This window comes from Alosa alosa, chromosome 20, assembly GCF_017589495.1.
Source record: "Alosa alosa isolate M-15738 ecotype Scorff River chromosome 20, AALO_Geno_1.1, whole genome shotgun sequence".
Taxonomy (NCBI): Eukaryota; Metazoa; Chordata; class Actinopteri; order Clupeiformes; family Clupeidae; genus Alosa; species Alosa alosa.
In genome coordinates this window covers 12,952,946-12,977,782 of record NC_063208.1, presented here as the reverse complement: position 1 = coordinate 12,977,782, position 24,837 = coordinate 12,952,946, and the positions used below count along the sequence as shown (strand labels likewise).

Sequence of the window (24,837 nt, the reverse complement as noted above, 5' to 3'; positions counted from 1 at the left end):
AATTCTCGCCCAACAAATCAGTTGTGTCTCGTCCTGGAAAGCCTGAGATTTTCATAGCTGCTCATTTGCTGCTTATCTGATTCCAATCACAGACGGAGATCGGGATGCAGCTGAATTGCTGCTCCATCTCTCACCTCGAGCTCCACTTCTTTGTTGAGTATTTGATATGACCGCTAAAAAAGGTCTAGGCTCCCTCCAGCGGGAGGAAGAGCGGTGGTCGAATGATGCAAGGGGGTAAGTGTCAGACTGTGACTTGAGGCTTTTTGATGCAATGATTTTGGTCAGACAATGCGCTGAGGTTGATATTTCTGGAGATAAGGCATAGGCTACACACTAACTTCAGCATTCTGTGAGCATCGGTGTGTGTCAGTGAGCGAAAATAAAGAAATACACTATAGTCTACTGGCCAGTGGCCAACCGTCAGTTGTGAAATATTTGGCCTTACCAGGTTCCATTTAAGTTTTAGGGAGTTTTATTATAAATCAATATTTTAGGTCATCTCATTTTAATTTCCATTTCATTTTAATATCTAATTCTAGCTTTCGATACGAGATCCAAAATTTAGGTTAGAAAATTGACAAAATGTTAACAAAAATATGAATGCTTAAAACATTCAAAACGTGTGGCAGGTTTTAGATAAGCTGTTTTTCTCTGTAAGCCCTGTTCTTGAACGTTTTGTCAGACAGCACGCAACCTCTTCTTCACCAAACTGGCCCAACTAGTCCAATCAATTTGCGCAAACTGACAAACGAGGTGAAACTGGTGCGTGCGGCTCCGATGTGGAGGATGTGAGGGACGAAACCACTACACCCTTCTTCCAGCCAACTGTAAGAGCTGAGCGAATTCAGCCTGTTTATATCACTCTTTTCTGGTGGGATGTTATGCTGATTTTATGTAGCCTATTTCCTCCTTTTAAACATTTGCCAGCCAGCTTACGACGACTGTGGTCAAAACTCGTAACTTGAGGAAGGCGTGAAACTTGCTCTCCCTCCTTCGCCTCTCTCTGCGTCTGGATGGAAGAAACCTGCGGAGTAAAAGATCGGCTGTGCTTACCTGATTGGGGTGATGAGGATTCGTGAACGATATGTAGGATCGATGGAGTCGCCTCAGTTATCTTTTTCATTTTTTGCATGTTGAGCCCCGACATGCAAAGAAGTTTCTTCTCAATGGGTTTACGCCAGACACAGCGGGTGAGTTGCAGATATGAATATTCACCTTAAGTTTGAGAATAACATAATTTTTCGTTTGTGTGAGTCTCTTTACAAATTTAAATGAAAGACCATCACTGCTGCGTTCTTGTGTTATTCATAATATATGTAGGCTATATTTGATCAAGACCAACACCGTAGGCTACTGTAACATGAAATAAGAATGGGTTTAGCGTTTATTTGTATAGTTCAGCAACCTTTTTGCAAGGCAAGCACATTTACTCTACCGGCAGTCTTTTCTTTCATCATAAGCTACTAGCCTATATTGTGCACATTATAACTGCAAAATAAAATCAGACTAACATTTCCCATTAGTAATAGTAGGTTATTATCTAGAGCTAATTTCTGTGTTTTCCGAAGTTCAACATTTTGATCAGAGGCATGTTGCGCAGACAGATGTAGTCGACCAAGAAAGATGAAAAATGTTCACAGTTCTACAATAGATTGCTTCGCGCAAATAACATATTGTGTCTTGTGTCTTTCCACACGACCTGCTTTATGTAGGCTACTAACTTCAGACATGGTCCTCGAAAAAATGCAAATGTATTGGGGTTATGCATTACGGTTCTGGTTCAAAACAGAGAAGGTCCCATGAACGGTATATCAACGGTATATCTTTAAACTGGTTGACTGTTGGTTATTTCAAGTGCGATGAGGAGATTGTGATGCTAAATGCATGGTCTATTTTTCCTCAAGTTAGAAATGCAATGCAATGCAAACGTGCTAGTAAATAGACTTTGCCTGGTGGTAAATTGTGCACACAAAATATTGAGCATTGCACTCTGAGAGAAAAATCCAGACCACCTCAGAGTTGAAGCAACACCTTGGAGTGTAACCCCTAAGGGCGGTCTTCAGCAGTAGCCAATACACAGTACATGTGTGGAGGCTATTTGTAGTCTGGCCAGAGAGAAAACCATCTGTGCCCTGGGAAATTAGCTACAAGAGCATCCCACATGAGCCATTGCAGTGTCTAGTCAATCATTTGTGGAAGAATTGCAGCATATGTCTTTGATTATGTTTGCCAGATTATTGCTCTTGTGACCCCTTGTGTCAGTGTGTCCATGTTAACAAAATTACAGCTTACCCACGTTTAGGCCTTCAACCTGATGTAGCCTACCTGTCTACCATGCCTGAATTTTAATTATGCTGTTTGTATAGTCTTGACTGAGGTCCAGTCCTTTTGCATGTTGAACCATTAAGTCAAATTTTAAAATCCTTTATTCACTTGTTCCTTTTTCCATTTATTACCTTCAGCTTTTTATGCATGAGTTATTTCTGAAATGCAAGTTAGAGAGAGAGAGAGAGAGAGAGAGAGAGAGATTTCTCCTCGGGAACCTCCCCAACCAACTTAGTATCTTAGTGTTTATGAAGAACACAGACTCGAGTATGTCTCAGACTTGGTTTGCAGTTTCTTAACGTGCACAAGCATCCAATACACACACTGGCACTTCCTGATAGACTGGCATGGGTAGAACAGGGGGGTAAAGGGTAACACATACCCATACATCAGGTTTACAACAAAGGAAATTATAGTCCTCAATACAGCATGCTTGTAATCGCCACAGCTGACTCTTAGGAACACATGGTCATATTTGTAAACATAACACCTTTTCAATCACACAGTTCTGAACGCACTGCACCCTGGAAACATTTAATTCATAAACACGGAACTCTGCTTAGTTATCCCTTGACAATCCCCATGCATACAATATTCTAGTTATGATCTCAAGAAATAAACGCACTGAGCACATTCAGCACTATTCTGATTGCTGAATGATTTTACAGGAGAAATTATTTAGTTAATTAATCTGCAATTAGTTTGCTAGAGAAAATCGACCAGAAACGTTTGCACAGCAGCCGTACACAAGTTGCACAGGGTTTGATAAAGCAGTTTTCAAAACACCAAAATGTCAAAACAAGGCTCTGATGTGTCAGCAGCAAAGCACATCTTCCCACCGTGTCATGAAAAGTCAATCTGCTGAGTCACCACAGCATCACTTAAGTCATTAGACGTCTGCCATCACAGACACACAGAAAGGTCACTGAAACTGTTTGGTGGACACATCATAGCCAAGGTGGCCACAGATGTCGCCTTGTTTTTATTCCAACATGATGCTCCGGAGATAATCTCATTTCCATCCATCTTCACAGTGCCCATTGCTGTTTGTCTAGTGCAGTTCTCAGCCTGGCTCAAAACATCCCTGACCCCCCAGTGAACTGTTTGTAGTGTCCACTAACCAGCTTTGTTTTCTGATGTAGTCAAAACACTATTGTGTGGAATTGCTATCATCTTTATAATCATTGTTATTTTCTAGCATCTTTCCCGTTATTAATCCCAAATTGCTGGGATTATTGTCTGGCATGGCACCTACTGCCAGTGAGCTGTAGAGAGTAGTGGTGATGAGAGTAAGGAATGGGTCATCCTTCGATATCCACCGAAAACAATAAACAGCAGCTGCTGTCAGGGAGTCAGAGGAGACCTGTGGTACCAGTGGTGACAGAGTAATGGAAGCCTTTAGAGCAGGATGCCTTTAGGCCTTCCAGGGGGAAGGACGGTCAGACTGGTCTCTGTTTAGTTCAGTAAGTTAATTTACATTTCTCTGTCCTGACTCACTCTACGACGAGCAGTCACTTTTCATGTCATTCGGATTGATGACACAGCCCTAATCTTAATCAAATCTGATTGTACCGCATGTTTCCAGACTCTAATGAATGCAGAGACTCTCGTGAATGAATGAGACGATCATGATTCAGCAATAATTGTGGGGGAAATGGTGGTGACACAGCCGTCTGGTTTCATTATAACAAACTTCTGTGCATATGAAGTTTGTAACAGATGGTATTTTACTGTATGTCAGGAGTGCCCAGTCTTCATCCTGGGGATTCACCCTGCTGCATCCAAGAACTCAACACTTTTGGGTACTTGGTGTTCAGGTGCTCCTGAGAAGTCTCAGCAGCTGTGTTAGTGGCCTCACATTAGTCCCTTAATAAAAGGAGGTTTGGATCTGACAGAGAAGGGAATTGAGCGCACCTTCCCAAACTCCAGCATGTGTCTTTTTCTAGCACAGGCTCTGGTAGGCTCTGGTGTTTATGACTCCTGTGGTTAGTTGAGGTAATTTCTTTCTGAACGACATGCCTAATGGTTGATGATTATGCCTGGAAAAGAGCGAGTCTGGAGGAAGCCAATTTAAGCAGACGTGAGCCTCCATTCACTTTCGCTAGGCTGCCTTCCGGTTTCATTACCTGTAGACCCCTCCATCATAATCAGAGCATTAATTCAGGAATTAAAGTTTGTTAAATTGCCTCGGCACTTGGAAGTGTAAAAGTTTTGAAGAGTGATTTAAAGTTGTTATTTTTAAAAGGAGGTCACAATGCAAATATGAGAGTGGAATTCCATTAAGAGGCTGTGATGCATAAAATGCTTAGAACCTTCTGAACCTTGAGTAAAATCCAGCTAAATTGAATGACTTACATGGTAGTTCTGTTGGGCATCTTTGACATGGTTAGTTAGTAATGCTTGTAAACTTCCTCTTTAAGCCGTATAAAAGCCTAATAGCCCTATGGGGTTTTTAAAAACTGCCATGATCTTTTATGAGGTTGCTTTCTTATGCTGTTTCAATAATCTCGAATAGGCTTTTCTTTCAGCCAGTTCAGGACAACGTTCTGTTTAGTTTACATTGTCATATGTATCTTTCTGCATCGCCTATACAAGTATTTACAGAGTAACTGTTTACTCTTTGCAACATAACATCTGTCTCTCATCATCATTGTATTAACATTGGAGTCAGAGACCAATTGCTGCCATTAATCAATGTCATTCCTAGGTAGATGTGTACATTGTGGGGTCTTTCACATGTGCTTTTGTTCTGTAACCATCACATACTCAATACAACCACATAATTCACCTGAATGGGGTTCTACTGCAGGTGGAGGTGCAGGATTGAGCCAGCTGGTTTCCAGTTAGCTTTTATAATAAACACTTTGGAAGCTTTAAAGGGAAATACAGTAGATTGGTTGAGTCTTGGATATTACCATACTGTCATATCAAGCCTTTTCTGCCTGCATTTGAACAGGACTACAGTTCAGAGATATCTGACGAGCAGGCTGAGATAAAGATCCATGTCACATGATGCATTGATCTCGCAGCTCTGTCATTGCAAAACTGCACATGCTGTTGTAGCACAACGGATGGACGGCAGAGAGAGAGAGAGAGAGTGTGTGTGTGTGTGTGTGGGTGTGTGTGTGTGGCACATGTCCCTGTGGAACAGCATTGTGCAGCATCAGCGTCATTCTGATCTCATTTCTGCCATTCCAAAGCCTCTCATTATCCATGCTGTTCTTTGGAGGATCTTAGCATTCATTACTATAGCTACCCCACCCATTGTGTTTGAAGAACATACACTGTACATTACTGCCTCAGAAAAGAACAGTCTTCAAAAACCGTTAGCTAGTACTTCATATCAAGGGGCCGATTGCAGCTACTGATAGTCCTAGGGGATCTCTTAGTGCCTTTTTAAGCAGTGATCGGTCTCAATTTTGTGTCCCTCTCGGGTGAAAAGCTTAGTCGGATAAGCTGTGTGTCTCAGAGGCTGTGATAAGATGAGGCTTTGAGCCCCATGGACTTGGGTAGGATCCTCGAGACGGTCAGGAAGCAAGACAGACCTCACAGCTCACTGGCTGATACTCTAGTCTCTGTTTTGCTGTTCCCTTGCTGTGATCCTGATGCTTGGTGTCAGGTTAGATAGTGTGGGGTCGTGCAGGTGGTTTTTAAAAAATAACCTGTTTGTAGATTTCAGTTAAACTAGACGTCAGCTTAAGCTAAAAGTTGTTTTTCCTTCATGGACTCACTTAGTCATACAGTATGTGTAAGAGGAGGATGTTCAGTTACACACACTACTCTTGAAGGTACCTGCATAAGAGTGACATGACACTGTCATGAACGTGTCATAAACATTATGAAGAAGTCATAGATGTTTATGACATAACGCTTCTGTCACTCGCTTCTGTCAAGTGTCATTCGGTTTTTGTCATGACAAGTTAGGGTTAGGGTTAGGGTTAGGGTTAATGGTTATGATAGTGTCATGTCACTCTTATGCAGAAACCTAAGGTAAAGTCTGGATGTTCTTACTTTCCACATATTTGAGCTTACTGTAAGTGCTTGTGTGGTGAAACCTGTTTCTAATGTCAACTTGTTAAAAACCAACAAAAGCAGAGAGCAGCGCTGTGATTATAACCACTGTAAATATTAGCAAGTAATCAGTTGGTGAGAACATGATTTGGGTGGATTTACTCCTTTCGGCCACAGCAAAAATTAAACAATTACAATATTTCCTGCATATATAATGAGTTGTGTTCGGCTGTAAACATATATTAAACTCATATTTTCATACCGGTTAATATAATAACCCAAACGAGTGATTGTGCAAGTCTCTATTTATGCACAGATAATGATGCAATTCTGAAACCAAAACAGAAAGAGAATGAACAAATATCTCTACTATATTATCCAGCTCAGCTGAAAGAGTAAAATCAAACTATACTAATCAGTCAACCCAAAGCAAGGTTCGGGTCTAACTTCAAATAAGGCCTTAAGGTCTTGGAGACAAAGAATAATTAACTCCATCTCCTCTGCAGTAGCCAGTACATCAAATGGAACATGTATAATTTGTTTGACTGTCTGATCTCTCTCTCTCTCTCTCTCTCTCTCTCTCTCTCTCTCTTCTGGCTGCTGTGTCCCAGCAGTAAATTGCACTCAAGGCAAAATGATGTTCCCACATGCGAGGTCTTGGCTCTCATTCCTGTTGCTCTGTCATCTGTTGCCATTAGCGCTGGCTTTTTGGCTCTACCGCCGGCTGGCTCTCTAACTTCTGATGATGACTGTTAGCGCAAGCTTCTCACCAGTTGCTTCCCCATAATGGATTCGGAAACACTATCAATCAATATTTTATGAAAGAGAAAAAGGTTGGACTGACATGTCGGACAAGGACAGACCAAAAATTAAACACTGTAAAGTCATCAATATTCTCTCAGACTTTTAATGGCATGCCTAAATAGACATTTAGCATACTTTAAAATGCATTTGCAATGTTCAAATTGATCCCTTGGGACTGATTACATCATATGATTTCATCTTTTCATCAGCATAAATAAGTCTGCATCTGATTCGTATCCCTTTTCCCCACATCACATAGCTGTTTGTTAGGTCCCATCATCACAATGTCTCCCTCATGAGCAAAAGTCAGGAAGGTTCTTCGGTGATGGAGGGTACTCTTTGTTCCACAGAGACCCATCTCTGTAGCCTTCATACAAGCTCATTGAGTTTGCTGTGTGATCTCAATTGGGCTGTAAATTAATCATTTATGGGCAGGGAAAGCCAGATCGTGGTATTTCAGATCATTTTTGAATGTCTTTTGATTCCAGTTCACAATGTGCACTGGCATGTATTTTTAAAATCGCTCCAGATGTGACTGTAGTGCCAAGACTAGACTTCAGTCTCACTCTCTGAAAAATGGGGCTTTCTAGAAATTAACTGTTTGAGTTTACCATAAGGCACCGACCTGTATTTAAATTTATCTGAGTGAATTAGTCTTGCATGGGACTAAACCTCGGGCTTATAGTTGTATACATACAGCCACTGATGTCTCTGGACTCCTCGTCAGTGATGTTCCTGAAATCATCTGGTATTTCAGGTTTTTTTAACCTCAGGTCTTTGAGCTGGAGGATCCACCATCCTCCAAGTCACCCAGCTGGTGCTGATGCAGACTCCACCGGCAGCATTGAAGTGATATTGAGGTCACTGGGTATTCGCTGTTGATCTGAATTCATGTCTGACAAGTTACTGTCTGTTTCATGCCTGCATTTTAACCCACTGTTCTGTGGGTTGGCAGTAAACCAAGATATAATCAACAATATGCTAAAGACTAAAACCCTAAAACTGAATTTAACTTGGGATAGGGGATATTGACTTGTGCTGCCTCCTTGCAAACCTGGAAGTTAATATATTGTAGTCAAGAAAACAGCAAGAAAACAGCGAAGCATGACTTTTAGAAAGGGTCATAAAAATGTGCAGTGTTCCTTAAGTGTTTACACTCCAAGGCACAAGCTGATGAGCTTCAAAGAACCCTGGGGCCTATTGCACAAAACTAGGATAAGGGATTAAGCCAGAATATCTTGGTTATCCTGGCTCAATTTATCCGTGATCCAGTTGCACAAAAGCGGGATAGGGGGCAGCAGGATATGTTATGGTATAAGTTACCATGGCGATTTATTCAGTGGAGCTAGCCTGCTCCAGACCAGGCTAAGCTCCAGGATTTAATCTCATCCCTTATCTCAGTCAGCAGTCACCACAAACGGAAACTAATAGTTATTTCACTGCCCACTACTCATTGTCATCACATATAACTAGACCCACTGTCATTATGTAAATGTTTGTGATCATTAATTAACTTTTACATACTCGCGACCCGACCATGTGTGACAATGTGACATCACGGGAGTGCCTAACCATTTCGCGCGTGGTGGTCACGGCAACTAGTTGCAATATTCTTCTAAACAGAGGTGTTGCTGTTTGTTGCTGTTGTGAAAAGACTATCGCTACCTACTTCACACCGTAGAAGAAGCAATGAAGCCGCTCTAGTTGCCATGGTGAATCAGTGAATCTGTGATCGGTGGCGGGGTCTATTTGAGGGAGCTGTGAGCGCACACTTATCCAGGATAGGTTTCACCTGGCTTGATGAAGCCGTGTCTGCTCATCCTGGCTTGCTCGTTATGCAACCAATTAAGCCTGTACGCTCTTGTTTTGGATTCATTGAGCGCAGCTCAGTAACTTATCCCGGATGTCTTAATTCTGCTTTTGTGCAATAGGCCCCTGGATCATTCAGTGGCTTGGCTGCCATATTTGTTTGCCCAAATTGAGTCCAGTGGCCACTGAGTGATGAGCATCCTCTATCCTCTGCCCCCCCCCAGGGTGCAGTTTCTTCACCCCATGATCCTCCTACAAATGAGCTTCTACTGTGTTCACCACTTAAACTACTCTGTCTTTATTTTGGATCAGTGGGCCGTATGAAGCAATTGTTTTAAAGCAAAGTGTCTCATTTAGATATGCAGTGGTGTGTTCAGGAAAGAAACAACTTAATTAATTTTCTTTCTCCCTCTATTGCGGATTAGGCAGTGACTTTTTCTGTGGAAGTTTTCTGTGCTTTGAGATGCATGCTGCCAATATAGTTTGACATCTTCAAGATCCTTGACAACTTATTTTGACACGGGTCATTAAAAATTAAAATGTGGGCCTTGGTCTTTAGGTATCAGCACTTCTCATGTTTGATTTATGCATGCACAGATGTAGCAAACATCATAATGTCGTCACAAGCTCTGACATACACTGTTGGCTCAGAAAGAGGTGAGATCATTGCTCAACACCCACTGTGTCTCTGTGATGTGATTTTGATTCATTTTCTCTGAATAAATTTAACGTTCATATTCAGCTCTTTAGTAATTCTTCAGATGAACATGAGAAATGTTGTAATGCTTTGGGTTCATAATATACCATATTCAGCAGGAAATTGTCTGCTCTTCCAATCTTCCGATGTTTAAGGGTTACTTCATCATTGGTTTGGTTTTAGTTATCTATGTTTGGTGTATTCATTTATTAAAGCAACACCAAAGAGTTTTTTGTACCTTAAAATAATGTTTCCAAAATTGGTTCAGTGGTTCATCAACTTGGGTGAATCGCATTTCTGCATTCACTTCGCGACCCTCTATCGGCTATAACCGCACAATGCAAGTTTGGCAGGTCGGGTAGCGGATCTGTAGTTCGATGGAATGAGAAACTACAAATTTGACTTGCTTCTGATGTCGCAATACACCATACTTTCATGCAACATATTCTACTTTGTCTGTGGACATCGTTATTTGCAAAGCCGGTACTGGATAAACAAATAGTGTGTGTGCGACAGAGGAAAAGTGCTTTGCTGTTGCTTTAATTTTTTTGCTTGCTTTAAATTTAGAATCTATTTTTGATTTATTCATTTATTTATTTTTTTGGTTGCTTTGAATTTAGAATCTATTTTTGATTTATTCATTTATTTATTTTTTTGCTTGCTTTAAATTTAGAATCTATTTTTGATTTATTCATTTATTTATTTTTTTGGTTGCTTTGAATTTAACATGAATGTTTTCCTTTGCTCTTCCTCTTCCTCCTCTCTCCTAGGGAATATCTCTGCTTCTGGAAGGGTGACCTAGCTGTCCTCATTCCCCTTGACCTTTGACCCTCACAGGGCGGGGACCCTAACCCCCCCGCCCGGCCCAGCCAAGCTGCGGAGATGTACCAGGAAGTGGCCCTCCTGGCTGGCAGCTCTGAGCGCCAGTTCACCACCTTTCACTTCAACCCCGTGGAGAACCCCCAGGAGGTCACCGCCAGGAAGGGCATCTTCTACAAGCGCGTCCAGTTGCTCCGGCTTGACCACGAGTCCTCACTGCCCCCCCGGGTCGATAGCCTGGCCCCCAGCGCCGCCGTCACTCCACCAGCCACCACCGACGACACCCCGGCCATCATCAACGTGGGCGGCATCCGCTACCGCATCCCGTGGTCAACGCTGGACGAGTTCCCGTTGACCCGTCTGTGCAAGCTGCGTGGCTGCAGCAACGCCGAGGAGCTCCTGGACGTCTGCGACGACTACGACGTGAGCCGCAACGAGTTCTTCTTCGACCGCAGCCCCGCCGCCTTCCGCTCCATCGTGACGTTCCTGGCGGCGGGCAAGCTGCGCCTCCTGCGCGAGATGTGCGCGCTCTCCTTCCAGGAGGAGCTGCTCTACTGGGGCGTGGAGGAGCAGAGCCTGGAGTGGTGCTGCCTGCGCAAGCTGCGCCTCCGCCAGGAGGAGCACCGCGAGCAGCTGCGCCGCGACGAGGAGGAGGCCGAGCTCGCCTCCCCTCAGTCCTGCGACGAGGAGGGGCACCCGGGCAGCGGGGGAGGAGGAGGAGGAGGCGGCGGCAGCGGGAGCAGCAGGGGAGGTGCAGGAGGTGGGAGCGGGTCGGCGGCGCAGGAGGAGACGCGCATGGCCTGCTGCATGCGCAAGCTGAGGGACATGGTGGAGAACCCGCACTCGGGGCTGCCGGGGAAGATCTTTGCGTGCCTGTCGGTGGTGTTCGTGGCCATCACCGCCGTGACTCTCTGCGTCAGCACCATGCCGGACATGAGGGCCGAGGAGGAGCGGGTGAGTGAACGAGAGAGAGAGAGAGAGAGAGAGAGAAGGAGAGAGAAAGAAACGGAGGAAGGGAGGGAGGGAGGGAGGGATGGAGGTCCGGTGAGCAGATGGGGGAGAGAGATCAAGTGAATACTCGACTAACAAAGTGAATTAATGGGGATGTCAATGTCTGACGCAGAGGAGATAAAAAAAGCAAATGAATAAATCAGTAGACGAGGGACATAGTGAATGATCAGATGACATTTATGTAAATGTTATTTACATACTAGTGGTGTTCAGATTGAATATGCATCCCTGTGCACCAGTGAATGAGAGAGTCCAGCGGAACAATTGGGGGAATGATGGGAAAGCTACTGAGAACAATGCAATATTTTTAAATTATTTATTGAGGGCAGCCGTGGCCTACTGGTTAGCGCTTCGGACTTGTAACCGGACTGGCTGCTGGTTCGAACCCCGACCAGTTAGGCAAGGCAAGGCACTTGAGCAAGGCACCCAACCCCTCACTGCTCCCCGAGCTCCGCTGTTGTTGCAGGCAGCTCGCTGCGCCGGGATTAGTGTGTCTTCACTGTGCGCTGAGTGTGTTTCACTAATTCACGGATTGGGATAAATGCAGAGACCAAATTTCCCTCACAGGATCAAACGAGTATATATACTTATACTATATATACTTATACAAAAATATAAGTGGTGGCAGAGACGGTTCATCAACTGTTCTGTCAAACTGTTCTAGAGGATCTTTGGTGGTGGTGATAGTGGTTATCAAAAAAAAAAAAAAAAAAAGTAGAACAAAAGCAGGCTTGAGTTGTGACAGTGGAGTGTGCAGGGACAGCCACAGGCATCTGCAGTCGGGCGGCGTGCTCTTCCCTGGGGTGCAGTGCTGGGCAGGTGAACAGCCTCAGTTCCATTCACAGGTACACAGATTAGCATCGCTGAGATATTCACCATTACTGTGGTTGAAGTGAACCGGCGAAAACTTTGAAAACTTCCTGCATATCTGCAAATGAAGTGTGTGTGTGTGTGTGTGTGTGTGTGTGTGTTATATTCTGAATAGGAGTTATGATACTGTATGTACCATATGCTGTATCTATGCATGTTGATGAGGTTGGTGTCTGAGCGTGGCAGAGTGTGAACTGCATCCACTTTGGCAAAATATTCTCATCTAATATTCCCTGTGTTTCTATGTGTATGCACTTGTGTATTTGATTCACTGTGTGTGTGTGTGTGTGTGTGTGTGTGTGTGTGTGTGTGTGTGTGTGTGTGTGTGTGATAAAGTGACTGAGGGATTCTCTTTGCAGCTGGTCTGAGTTCTAGACAGGAGTGACATCCTCAGCCAAGGGACAGCCCTTAGCCAAGTCTATGAATACTAAAACACAGTTGCTCAGTACACACACACACACACACACACACACACACACACACAAACACACACACACACACACACACACACACACACACACACACACAGACACACACTTCTGCATATCAGCTCAGTTTACAATATGTTGCTTTCTGCTTGCTTCTCTGTTTTTGTCTCTTCTCTCTTAGCCCATGCCAAGAACTCTGTCGTTTCGAAAGTGTTAAATATGCAACTCATAAAAAATGAATGCATGAATGTGGAAAAAAGTATTTTAAAACAAGGCTGTACAGCTCCTGCGTATAACTTCAGAAACCAATTATTTCAAAAGCACACTGTTCCAACAGCTGTAGGGGGCCAAGTCCAACAATCCATAAATCTTACTGCGCTAAACACTGATTTGTGGAGCGTTTGTGTTTCACAGCAATACTTTTAATTTTTTCACAGCCATTACCCAAAGAATGACTGAATTAACAAATGAGCTCAATAACGCTGTGGGACATAGCTTTCTAAGGCTACCACACATTTTATTCACAATAAAAGAAATGATATGCCAAACTACCAAAAGTATTGTCCACATTGCTACTAAATGTCCAAGAAATGTCCATAAACTAAGTAACCTCTCTTAACGGTCAGCATGTCTGACATGTTGCAAACAGTCTTGTTGACATTTATGACTGTAGAGGGGCAGTGTATGTCCAAACCGGACCACAGGCCTTTGCCTTATGCTCTGACTCCTCTCCCCTTACTCCTGTCTCCCCATGTTAGCTCCTGGAGAGAGCCAAGAGAAGGGGCTGGCAGCAAATCTAACAGTCAAAGAGCTGCTTAGAGCCGGGAGGAGTAAAAGGGTGTAGGGAGAGAGAGGATGGGTGGAGGTGGTGGTGGTGGTGGTGGTGGTGGTGGTGGTGGGGAAGGGGGTGTGGAGGAAGCACCTGAACTTCAAAGTGTCAGGCTTTTTGGAGTGCAGCCGAGGGAAGGGAAGGGGAAGGTGCGGCTCTCCAGGGCTGGAGCCATTCATCTCCAATTAACCTGCAGCCCAGAGAGACAGGCCCTCTGAGGAAGCACAGCTCACAGGCTCTGGGTGATGAAGGTGCGTCTGTGTGTGTGTGTGTGTGTGTGTTCGTGCGTGCGTGCGTGCGTGCTGGGAGATGTCGGAGAGAGGCCTGGAGGCCAGAGGTGGGAAGCGAAGCAGTGGGAGTTTCACTGATCTTTACGCTTTCAGCAAGGTATTTAAAATTAGCTCTGTGAAATCTTTGAGTCTACCTGGAATTAACTGCTGATAAAATGTGGGATGATATTTATGTAAATCACAAAAATATGGAAGTGCAATCTAATTTAACTAATAACCTACAATCAATAATCCTCTTTATTATTCAGATCTGGAAAAGATTATTATGACTGCCGCAAGCGCCGGCGCAGAAATCAGTTCAACTTTACAACCATTGCACCAAAGATGACGCAATTTTTTGTGGTATGCTGGTCTCAAGGTGGCTGTCACTGTTTCTGTTGCTGCAGACTTGTCTTAGTGAAGCAGTACACATACATTTGTAGAGTCGCACACATACACACACATGTACATGCACACACATGGACACATGCACACACACTCTCACACACACATATGACACACACAGATGTTTAAACGCTTCAAGTAGTTCAGATGTTGCTGTATAGCATTGTTTAACTCTCATTGAATAACCAAGGGGAGAACATGTAACACTTTGTGACAGATGTTTGCAAAGAGTTACAGGAGTAGGGCAGAGAGTCATTGGACTTGGGATAGCATTATGCGGTACTTTAATTTAAAGTGACGGCGATTGGACATAAATGTCTTGCTATTGCAGGATTAGATTAAATTTTCAGTGACTGCTAGTTTGATTCAGGGGTGTTGGCCATACAGCCTCGCGTACCCCCACCATCCGACACATAAAACGTAACACATTCTATTGACGCATTCCAGCATGTTTACTGTAGGCTAATTAGCCGCACAACATAATAACAAATAACAAAATCAAAATGTGCAACTGGTCTATGAGCTCTCACACTAAAGAAACAGGGTGGAGAACCACATTATGAAACAAAGAGAACATACGCTTTGTCACAACCCGGTCCAGAAGCCTCATTTCCTAGCCTGTGACTTGAGATGCCTTTGCTGCTCCGGTCTGGGTTTTCCTTCTGCCTTGGCTTTTGATTGACTGACAAGGGAGGTGTCCAATCACCTGTGTTTGCTCTGCTACACCTGCTGCCACTCTCTTCGTCAGCCATGGCTTTTAAGCCATGCCATGTGGAACACTCTTTGCCAGATCGTCACGTCTTTCAGTGTGGATTCTTGCCTGGCCTCACCGGCCCTGACACGCTTAAGATTTTTAAAAAAAAAGAATTAATCAATAACATTGCCCTTTTCATCTTGGGTACCCCCTATGAAGCTCATACCACAGTTTGGGAATCCCTGAGCTAGAGATTCCTAAAGGATTCCCCCTGCCCCCCCAGCAGGAGGTGGTGTAGTTGGACAGTAAAGTGGGGTAATTTGACTCCCAATGAATACAATCCTATTTCCAAAAATGTTGGGATGCTGTGTTCATTTTGCTCATTTTGAGTTTATGCCGGCAACACATTTAGAAAAAGTTGGGATGGGGGCAACAAAACAAAAGGCTGGAAGAGTGGTGTAGCCTAACGCTAAAAAAGCACAAGGAGGAACATATCACAACTAATTAAGGTAATTGGCAGCATGATGTAACCTGCGTTGTGTTGAACCTGCGCGATTCAGCCCTGCACACGCCCGGACTCGGACCCGCGAACAGCAGCACCTTGGATCGGGAGGCGAGCGCACTAACAATTGAGCCAATAGCCCGGGCTACTGGCTCGCATGCCAGCAGCACTCTTGAGGCGTTGGGGAGTGAGGTTTACCAACATTCCACAAGCACAGCTAAGCTAGCTGGCATCATTACACTTTCTTATGCAGCCTTTGTCACTTAATCTACTAAACCCCTCTTCTACTGCACTTTTACACCCCCATAAATGCACAAATAGGCTGACACCAGACATAATTTCACTGCATTTCTTACTTCCAGCAACCAAAAACAATGGCATCTTCTCACTCCATCACTACTCTTTCCCCTCAAACCTCTTTGTTCTTTTCCATTTCTTTCTCTTCTTACTTGCGACAGAGTTTGTCATAGGCCTACATCTCCACTGTGTCCCACCTGTGTAGCCTGAAAGGGAGAGGGAGATTTGATGTTTGCAAAGAATTACAGGAGGGGAAGAGAGCGTTATATCTAGTTGTTAATAACCGCATGGGAAAATGCTGAATAGACACATTATGGTAACCTGGAAGTGATTTCAGGTGGTTTTGGTGTGTTCATTGACTGTAATACTTTAATGATTTGAAGCCACCATATACTGTGTTTGTCTGTTACAGTTTCCTCTTGATTAACTTTGAAAATGGATGCAATGGAGAAGTGATACACTACATCCACGGTAGATGATTGTGAGCTTTAACTGGATGGCTAGCTGCATTGGCTATGTTCCCTGTGAAGTCTGTTCTGAGCATTGACGTGGAGCCAGGCCTAGATAAATGACTGGATAAATGACTGGTTAGATTGGGTTGGACTCTGTATGTGCAATTCATTTTGCAGTGCAGTGCATGTGAGGATGTAGTATGTGCTTGTGTGCCTGATTGACAGAACACCCAGTCGCTGAAAGCTTCAGCCTACTAAGTTGCTGCTGAAAGTATGTCTTCGCTGCATATAGAGGTTTTTTTTAGATAATTAACTGACCGGACATTTGAAATGCAATACTGACCCAAGAGTGAAATGCAGCAATTAACTGGTCTGACATCCATTATAAGTACATTCAGAAGAGATGGTGTGATGGTGTCGTGGTATATTTTCCTTTTGTGGGAAGCTAAGAACGCCTCCATTCAGTCGAAGCTATTTGAACAGTGATTGCTACCCTTAAATCTTTGCCTGGTGGTATTAAAGTACCATTTCTGAAAAGAGTGGACTAAGCTTGCTTTCTCTGACTCATGAATAAAGCCTCCACATCAGTCTGACTCTGACACTGAATAGCCTTCGCTGCTATTGTAAATTTGCCGGTTCTCAACTAGTTCATTTTTCGCATGAGTGGGTCAGGCTGATTTTGTGTGTTTGGCCAAATGTGGTCAACCACACTGGCGTTGTGATTTAAATGAGAGGGGCAGGCAGAGTAATAACCACCGCGACCCTTGTGACCCCCATCTCATGAACGAGGCTTCAGTTTTGCCCAGAACACACCTGCGTCTTCATCACGACAAAGCTAGAGTAGGCTACCGAATGCAGGCTGGCGGTGTTCGGAGGGTGACATTCTGAGTAACTGCGTTAGATGAGACCTACCTGTCTGTCTTTTGGGCATATATTAGATCACGGGAGTGAACTGAAGCCATTTTTAACACAGTTTTGGATTTACAGACTGGTTCACCTTCTCTTCCTGGTCCTTTGTGCTTCCTCACCCTCACCACAGGCCTCCCTGGCGATTGAGCACATTAATCAGCTCTCCTCTTTATGCAATTTTTAGCATTTCAGGTTTCAGAACGGCGTCTCCTTTCTCTATAAATGTATGAGCTCTGTCTCTTTTAAAAAATATGAGATATGCCTCAACCGCTCATGAAATGTATGAGGTTGAGGAACTTTCAGGCTACACAGGTGGGACACAGTGGAGATGTAGGCCTATGACAAACTCTGTCGCAAGTAAGAAGAGAAAGAAATGGAAAAGAACAAAGAGGTTTGAGGGGAAAGAGTAGTGATGGAGTGAGAAGATGCCATTGTTTTTGGTTGGGAGCCCTGTTAGTGTTTAGAGTTAAATGCATGTTGTCCTCATAAATCTTAGGTCCTTATACTGTGTTGCTGTTTCTGACAGTGTGTATTTTGTACAGCAGTCCATGAGGTACCTGTTGGGGTGAATGAGACCCAAAGCACTGATGAACATGATTAACGTAATTATGTTACTCCAGATCCTCAGCCTCATCGTAATCAAATCACAGGCAGCTGTCTCTGACACGCCGTATTATTCTGTAGTGCTTTGAAACAAGCTTTTGTAAGAAGTGGATCGTCATTCTGGTCATACAAAACCTGCTATTCACGAGCAGCAAAACCTACAATTCATGCTGTAAGCCGTGTCTGTGGTTTTCTGTAGCACTTACTGTATTTCTCTGACTCAGCCTCTCTGACTCTTCTTGATTCTTCCCTCAGTTGAAACGCGGGACTGTGCTGTCCCGCGTTTCATCCCTCCTAGTTTCGATGTCGGGAAGGTGAAGTGAAGTGATAGCAGAGGCTCAGGTTCTCTCCCTGCCATATCAAGGCAGCAGCCAGCCACACTAGAATTGAGGGATTGTTAGCTGTTCCTGTACACACACACACACTCACATTTGTATGGGGAAATACTTTCTGGGCATAGAACAGGTGATTAGAAATGTACATTTGCTGAATTGGTCCTGCTGGGAACAACGTTTATTAGTTCACTGCACATTACACATCTCCTGCCTACATACATACACACATTTATGTATTGACGGTTGACAGTGACACAGCACATCGAAGAAAAAACTGAAAAGGTTGACAAGCTCTTGTCCTTGGGCGTGTGTGTGTGTGTGTGTGTGTGTGTGTGTGTGTGTGTGTGTGTGTGTGTGTGTGTGTGTGTGTGTACAAAGTCAAAGCTGCTGAGAGAAAATGGGGAGAAGAAAAAGGTCTGGATCCGATGCATATGGATAAAACACACAGAAGAAAATAAGTGTGTACAGACGGAGAGAGAGAGGAAAAGAGAGAACTGGTTTCTCTTTTTATCTAGTTCACCCAACCTTGCAGAGGGGGTGTAGAGATGAAAACTCAGGTCTTGTGCAAGCAGACGGAAACACACACACACACACACACACACACACACACACAGACATACCAACACATTTATTGTCCTCAGTGAATATCCCTCAAACATATTTATAGATCGCCATTTTTCCAGGGCCTTGTTTACTGCCATGCTGTGAAATATAATTTCTGGCTCTTTGGTGTCACAGTGGCGTGCGGTGAGGACAATGGAGAGCGAGCATTGACAACGCTAAGTGCGTATGCTAACAGCACCACCGCCGGCATTTCAAAAGTCTATTTCCCTCGTGCACCGCTCTGCCTCACACGGTGAATGGGCCCTGCAGAATGACTACTACTGTAGGCCTGGCAGCCCAGGAGGTGACAGACAGGCCGCTAATAAGGGCGTCTAACGAGTGGCATCGATTTCTCCACGCCTCCTCCTCCTCAGAGCAAAAGAGTTTGGACCCAGACCGCAACGTTGGTGCGGATTGTCGGGGGAGAGGAATCGATAGCCGTCATCGCTCCTGCGGAGCCGTGAGACGAGAAGACAAGACAGACTCACCTGAGCAACGGCCAAGTGAAAGGAACAAAACAAAACCAACCCAAACGGCCTCCCCTCTGTGCAATCCCAGTCTCTTTGGTTAGTCCATGTTCGGTCCGTTGGGTTCAGTGAGAGGTTTAAACTGTCAGTCGTTTTTTGAAGGGAAAGATCGGACTAATCTCAGTTGCACAACAAAATAGACGAGGGTAACGGAGCAGAAAGGATCAGACTTTTCAGGGCTGAACAGATTTAGGATGTGTGTGAAAAAGAGGTTCAATCTCCCACATGTTTGGTTGAAATGGATCCATCCCGTCCATAGACCTCCAAAATAGCCTAAGTGGGTCTGGGAGCCAGAGGGTGGAATAAAACCTCAGATGGAGTGGTGGGATGTTGCACCTGGGAGGCAGAGACAATGCCTGTATCTTTATCTCTTTCTCAAAAAGACAATCTTAGTCATTACAATCCATTGCTTGAAATGTTCTCTCTGGGATAACTGAGCTCACTGTACTATTTGAGAACATATCGTAATGCAGGTTCCATTCCGGTCTATTCAGTATGATGGTACAGGCATAGTTAGCCAATCCACTTATTGCAGATTATTAATTATTAAAAAGTTATAGGGACATTGGATAAGGCTGTTATTCTCTGTCAAATCAGGAGTCAGTAAACATTTTCACCTGACATTTCCTGTCTACAGATCTAGCATGCCACAAAGCAAGCATCAGTGCTACTACATCTGTAAAAGAAGTGGCATCTCAAATATCCCACAAGATTTATGCACAGTGCTTCTCCTTCCAGAAACAATAGCTTGGGGCTTAGCACTTTTATTGACTTTGGAATTTATTTATTTAAGACTATTATTTATTTATGTTTGGTGTTTTTAATGGTTAGTTAGGATAATGTCAAATGAATGGTTCAGTGATTTAATTATACGGATGTCAGATTCCAGAATAATCCATGACAGTCTGAAGACCACTTTGTTGTTCCTCTTCTCATCTGTTAGCTGACAGTAATTAAAACAATGTCAGGGCAAAGCATGAAGCCCAGATATTTATCATCCCAGCATCGCCGATTCTACAGTGGCTCATGCACTGCACAGTGCTGTCAATCATCCCTTCAAACATCACAACAAAAATGTTACAAAATCAAGCCGAGTAAATAGTAATCAGTGGATATAATATGTTAATAGAATAACAACAGGACACATGGAATTTGCCTCTGGCTCACTCATTGAAAATCAGTCCTGTCTGATTTTCTGCACAATGCATGTGGATGAGAATGTGGACACAGTGCTAAAATATGTCTCTCGCTCCGCTTACGCACACACACACACACACACAGAGAGAGAGAGAGAGAGGAAAACACAATGCAGTCAGTTAGGCTAGTCTGGGTAAATAAGTGGAATAAAATGAATAAGTAGTAATACCCTGAGCCTCTCTCCCTCATTCCCTTTCCCCCTCTCCATCTCTCCCTGTATGTTTTCCTTCTCCCTTTATCTCCCTTTGTGCCTCTCTCTCTCTCTCTCTCTCTCTCTCTCTGTGTGTGTGCGCATAGAAAAAGCTAGCTCAGCAGGGTTGGTGGTGGTGAGCTGATCCGTTTGTGGATCACGCCCACTCAAGCAGAGCTCCGAGATCAAAGGTCTCTCGTTTCAGTCTGCTGCTACTCGCTCCGAACGCCGCCGCCTTGTGTTGGGGAGAGGAGGAGGGTCGGAGGTGTCCGGCGCAGCAGGAGGGATAATTGCGTTTTTATTTTTTTTATTTGATGCGCAGTGTTTTTACACGCAGAGTCGGGGAAAGATAAACATGAGAGAGAGGGGGGGAGAGAGAAAGGAGAAAAAAAGAATGGGAAAGAGAGAGAAAAAGAGAGGGAGAGAGAGACAGACAGAGAGAGAAAGAGAGAAGGAATTGAATTGTCAGCCTCCTGTCAAAAGAGAGCAACACAGTGACATTTTGTAGGATGGAGCTAATGGCCGTCCATAAAAGATGTTCATGCATATCAGGCACAGGCACGCGCACACGCACACGCACACAGTAAAAGGAGTAAATCAAGTCCCTTGCTGTTTGTAAATACTGTGTGCTACAATTGTATAGGGCAAAGACATGATGTGTAGAATCTAAGATGCAGCTGCCAACTGTGTATCATCTAGTGCCCACATCATCACACACACCAATCCTAACTCCCATAGGTTTCGTTTGCTGAGCTAGAAAGAGAGACTTTTTGTGTGGTTCACACACTCAGATCCCAGATCAGAGGCTCATGGCTCCCACTGCACCGCTCCTTCTTTCTTGGAGTGAATTGGATTCAGAGGTCAGTGGTTTACTGTGTTTGCTTTCCCTTTCAAATCAAACTTCCTGCTGCACCCTTTTTAGGCCTAAGTGGACTCAAGTTCCAACAGCTTGACACTGGACACATCATCATGGTTACATCACCAACCCAGCGGTCTTCCCCTGGAGACCTCCAGGAACAATAAAATAAAGTCCTGCAAGCATCACACATATCAAATATTGATGGCGTCCATTTTCAGAGAGTATGCAACTCAGTAAATGGGTGCGGTGAACGTTAATGACTGAAATGATACATTAGGAGTCGTTTCCGTGTTCCCCATTGATTTTTTTCGGAAAATAAATGTGTTCCTCTAGCTGCAGCTCATTAGCAAGGCTCTTCAGTGGAGACCGAAAGCAGTATCTGATCGTTTCCTTTGGTCTAGCCCTTTGTGGAAATTAATGAATCTGGGAACTCATGCGACGCTGTTCAAACATCTTCATTAAGTTTCACTGCAGTAAAAGGAGGGCCTATGATAATTTCACTTCTGAATGCTGCTTCTTTTTTGTAGACCATCTAATCCGTTAAATGAATAGGTCCACAGCGTTTAGTTTTAGCAGAGCAAAATAAAGCACCAGCACATGCTAAGCCCCCATTAACAAGTGGAAATAGAGGGATGAAATGCCTGCATGGACTAAGGGACTGTGTGTGTGATGAGTAAATATTCCACAGCTATCATGTCTGTTACTGCTGTTCCAGAGATTTACCATGAGGGAGTTCTCTCATCTCTCGGCTCACTGTCTCACTATGATGTTCCACTCTTTTATCATGTATCTTCCCTCGTTCTTTCTCTTCCTTCGGCCTCTCTTCTCTCCTACTCTGTCTGTCTATGTATCTGTCTCTGCCTCTCTCTTTCTTTTTCTGTGCCTGCATCCCTTTGTTTTTTATCTCTCCATTGATCTCTCTTTTTTCTCTCTCTCTCCCTCCTTTTTTTTGTGTCTTTTCTCTCTCTCTCTCTCTCTCTCTCTCGTCCCCTCAGGGCGAGTGTTCGCAGCGCTGCTTTAACATCTTCGTGCTGGAGACGGTGTGCGTGGGCTGGTTCTCGCTGGAGTTCCTGCTGCGCTTCATCCAGACGCAGAGCAAGTGCGACTTCCTGCGCACGCCGCTCAACGTCATCGACGTGGTGGCCATCCTGCCCTACTACATCACGCTCATCGTGGACGCGCTGTCGCCCGAGGGCGAGAACGGCGAGCGGCCCGCCGGCTCGGGCAACAACTACCTGGAGAAGGTGGGCCTGGTGCTGCGCGTGCTGCGGGCGCTGCGCATCTTCTACGTGATGCGGCTGGCGCGCCACTCGCTCGGGCTGCAGACGCTGGGGCTGACGGTGCGGCGGTGCACGCGCGAGTTCGGCCTGCTGCTGCTCTTCCTCTGCGTTGCCATGGCGCTCTTCTCGCCGCTAGTCTTCCTCGCGGAGAGCGAGATGGGCGCCAAGCAGGAGTTCACCAGCATCCCGGGCAGCTACTGGTGGGCCGTCATCTCCATGACCACGGTGGGCTACGGCGACATGGTGCCGCGCTCCATCCCCGGCCAGGTGGTGGCGCTGTCCAGCATCCTGAGCGGCATCCTGCTCATGGCCTTCCCGGTGACGTCCATCTTCCACACGTTCTCGCGCTCCTACCTGGAGCTGAAGGAGGAGCAGATGCGCGCCTCACGCCAGCGGCCCGACGCGCACGACAGCACCAAATCGCAGAACAGCGAGGACTCGCAGGACACTGACAACTCCTACCACATGACCACCGCTGCCGCCGCCCAGGCCTCCGTAGCCGCGCTGCACCGGCGCTCCATCGCCGTCATGGCAACACAGAGACCAGAAGATGTAAAGAGGTCAGAGAAGACCTGAGGTTGGAGTAAAGAAATGGTGGGACTGTGGACTGTCTCCTTTTAAAGAAAAGAAAGAAAGAAAGAAAGAAAGAAAGAAAGAAAGAGAAGAAAAAACTGCAGTAATTTATGAGGGTGTGTGATCTTTCACTGAGCTGGAGTATAGCTTGGGAATAATCCAACACAGTAGCTGCAAGCAACTTTCAAAGCAGGGAATGCATTTTTAAACGGCTGGAATCGAGGACTACAGTAGTATTTTTCCTGGGCTAGTGACCGTGATCATTGATCAACAACACATCGACCCTGCTGCTAGCTTTTAACTAGTGTTTGGGGCAGACTCTTTTCACAGAAGTAATCACCAGGAAGCCGTTCCCTTTTCTCTTGTTTTGTTGGACCAATGAAAAAGGAGAAGCTGGATGCAGTACCACCTTGTGGCTTTTCATTTTTTTTTTTATTATTATTATTATTATTATTATTAACAGGAAATGAGACGAAATATTGCCTGTTTTCTGGTTTCTTTTTTTTTTTTTTTCCTTTTTTTACCAGAGTATTTCTAATCCTACTGCAAAAATCCTTTAAACTGATGAGGGCTCGTAGCAGGAGAGAGAGGCAACCAGTGCACTTAAATGTGGAGTTTGGCGGTCTGTTCGGTCCGTGATGTCCGTCTGTGTTTCTGCGCGTCTTGCATTGCCAGTGGAAGTCTGGAGTGGAGAGGAGTGCATTAGCGGAGGTGCATTTCTCTGTGTCTCTCTGCAGAGAAGATAAACGTGTAAACTATCTGCCTGTACCATTTTTGTGGAACCCATCCCAATAGCCAACTCCCCTTCCTGTTCACTTCATGCACAGCAGCCCTGTTTTGACATGGGCCTGAATCCTACCACTCTCTGTATGGCTTGCTTCTAGACTCCTTAGACTCAGGATTTGCTGGTTTCAATAAACACGATGAAGCATAAAAGTCACTCTCCCATTACTCCTCCATATCCAGTGAACACACATTGAAACATTTCCTAGTATTTGTTGGCCTGATTCAAATAATGGTTATTGTTCCATTTTTAGACACCTCATTAGGCACATTCCACAGTGGCTATGTCAGTGTTGTGGACGAGACCAAACATAGGCTATTTATGTATGCTGCCCCAAGGTCAGTAATGTTACATATTTAGCTTATGTGCATGCAATTTAAATATTCCTTGTGCATAAGAAGAAAGGGGTTATTGTATTCACTAGGCATGCCGAATCCTCAGCACCAGGCTCATTGTTGCAGTCACAAGCAGTCTGAATGAGAGAACTGTATTAATATTAATACATCAGAATTTTTAATATCATGAACAATTATTATGGATTACCGCTGAACAATGTTGGCGTGCATGACTCCTGACATCATTATTGGACTAGCACAATGGGTAAAATTCTACTTAAAAGGCCAATATCCATAATGAATGTGCTATGAATGAACAGCTGTAAATAGGAGCAAATGACCACCAGTTTGTCACGTTAAAAAAACGTCTGAAAACAGGATCTGCCAGTTTGGTCTGTTTAAAGCTTCATAAGCACAAAG

General features: G+C 44.5%; 1 protein-coding gene across 2 annotated transcripts; it reads left to right on the top strand.

The window, feature by feature from the left end:
- Nucleotides 1–24,234, top strand: kcng2 (potassium voltage-gated channel, subfamily G, member 2). Of its 2 annotated transcripts, XM_048229048.1 has the most exons (4): nucleotides 1–234; nucleotides 683–1,190; nucleotides 10,417–11,419; nucleotides 22,441–24,234. In XM_048229048.1, exons 3-4 carry the CDS (start codon nucleotides 10,529–10,531, stop codon nucleotides 23,299–23,301), a joined length of 1,752 nt encoding a protein of 583 aa, XP_048085005.1. In that variant the 5' UTR covers nucleotides 1–234; nucleotides 683–1,190; nucleotides 10,417–10,528; the 3' UTR covers nucleotides 23,302–24,234. The 2 variants fall into 2 exon arrangements, with proteins under 2 accessions (XP_048085005.1, XP_048085006.1); XM_048229049.1 differs by lacking the exons at nucleotides 1–234; nucleotides 683–1,190 and adding an exon at nucleotides 3,733–3,788.
- The last annotated feature ends 603 nt before the right edge of the window (nucleotides 24,235–24,837 follow it).

Excerpts from the sequence above, each read along its gene's own strand:
- kcng2 (XM_048229048.1), top strand. The coding sequence starts at position 10,529 with ATGTACCAGGAAGTGGCCCTCCTGGCTGGCAGCTCTGAGCGCCAGTTC. Across the intron at positions 11,420-22,440 it reads TGAGGGCCGAGGAGGAGCGG|GGCGAGTGTTCGCAGCGCTG; the intron begins GTGAGTGAACGA and ends TCGTCCCCTCAG.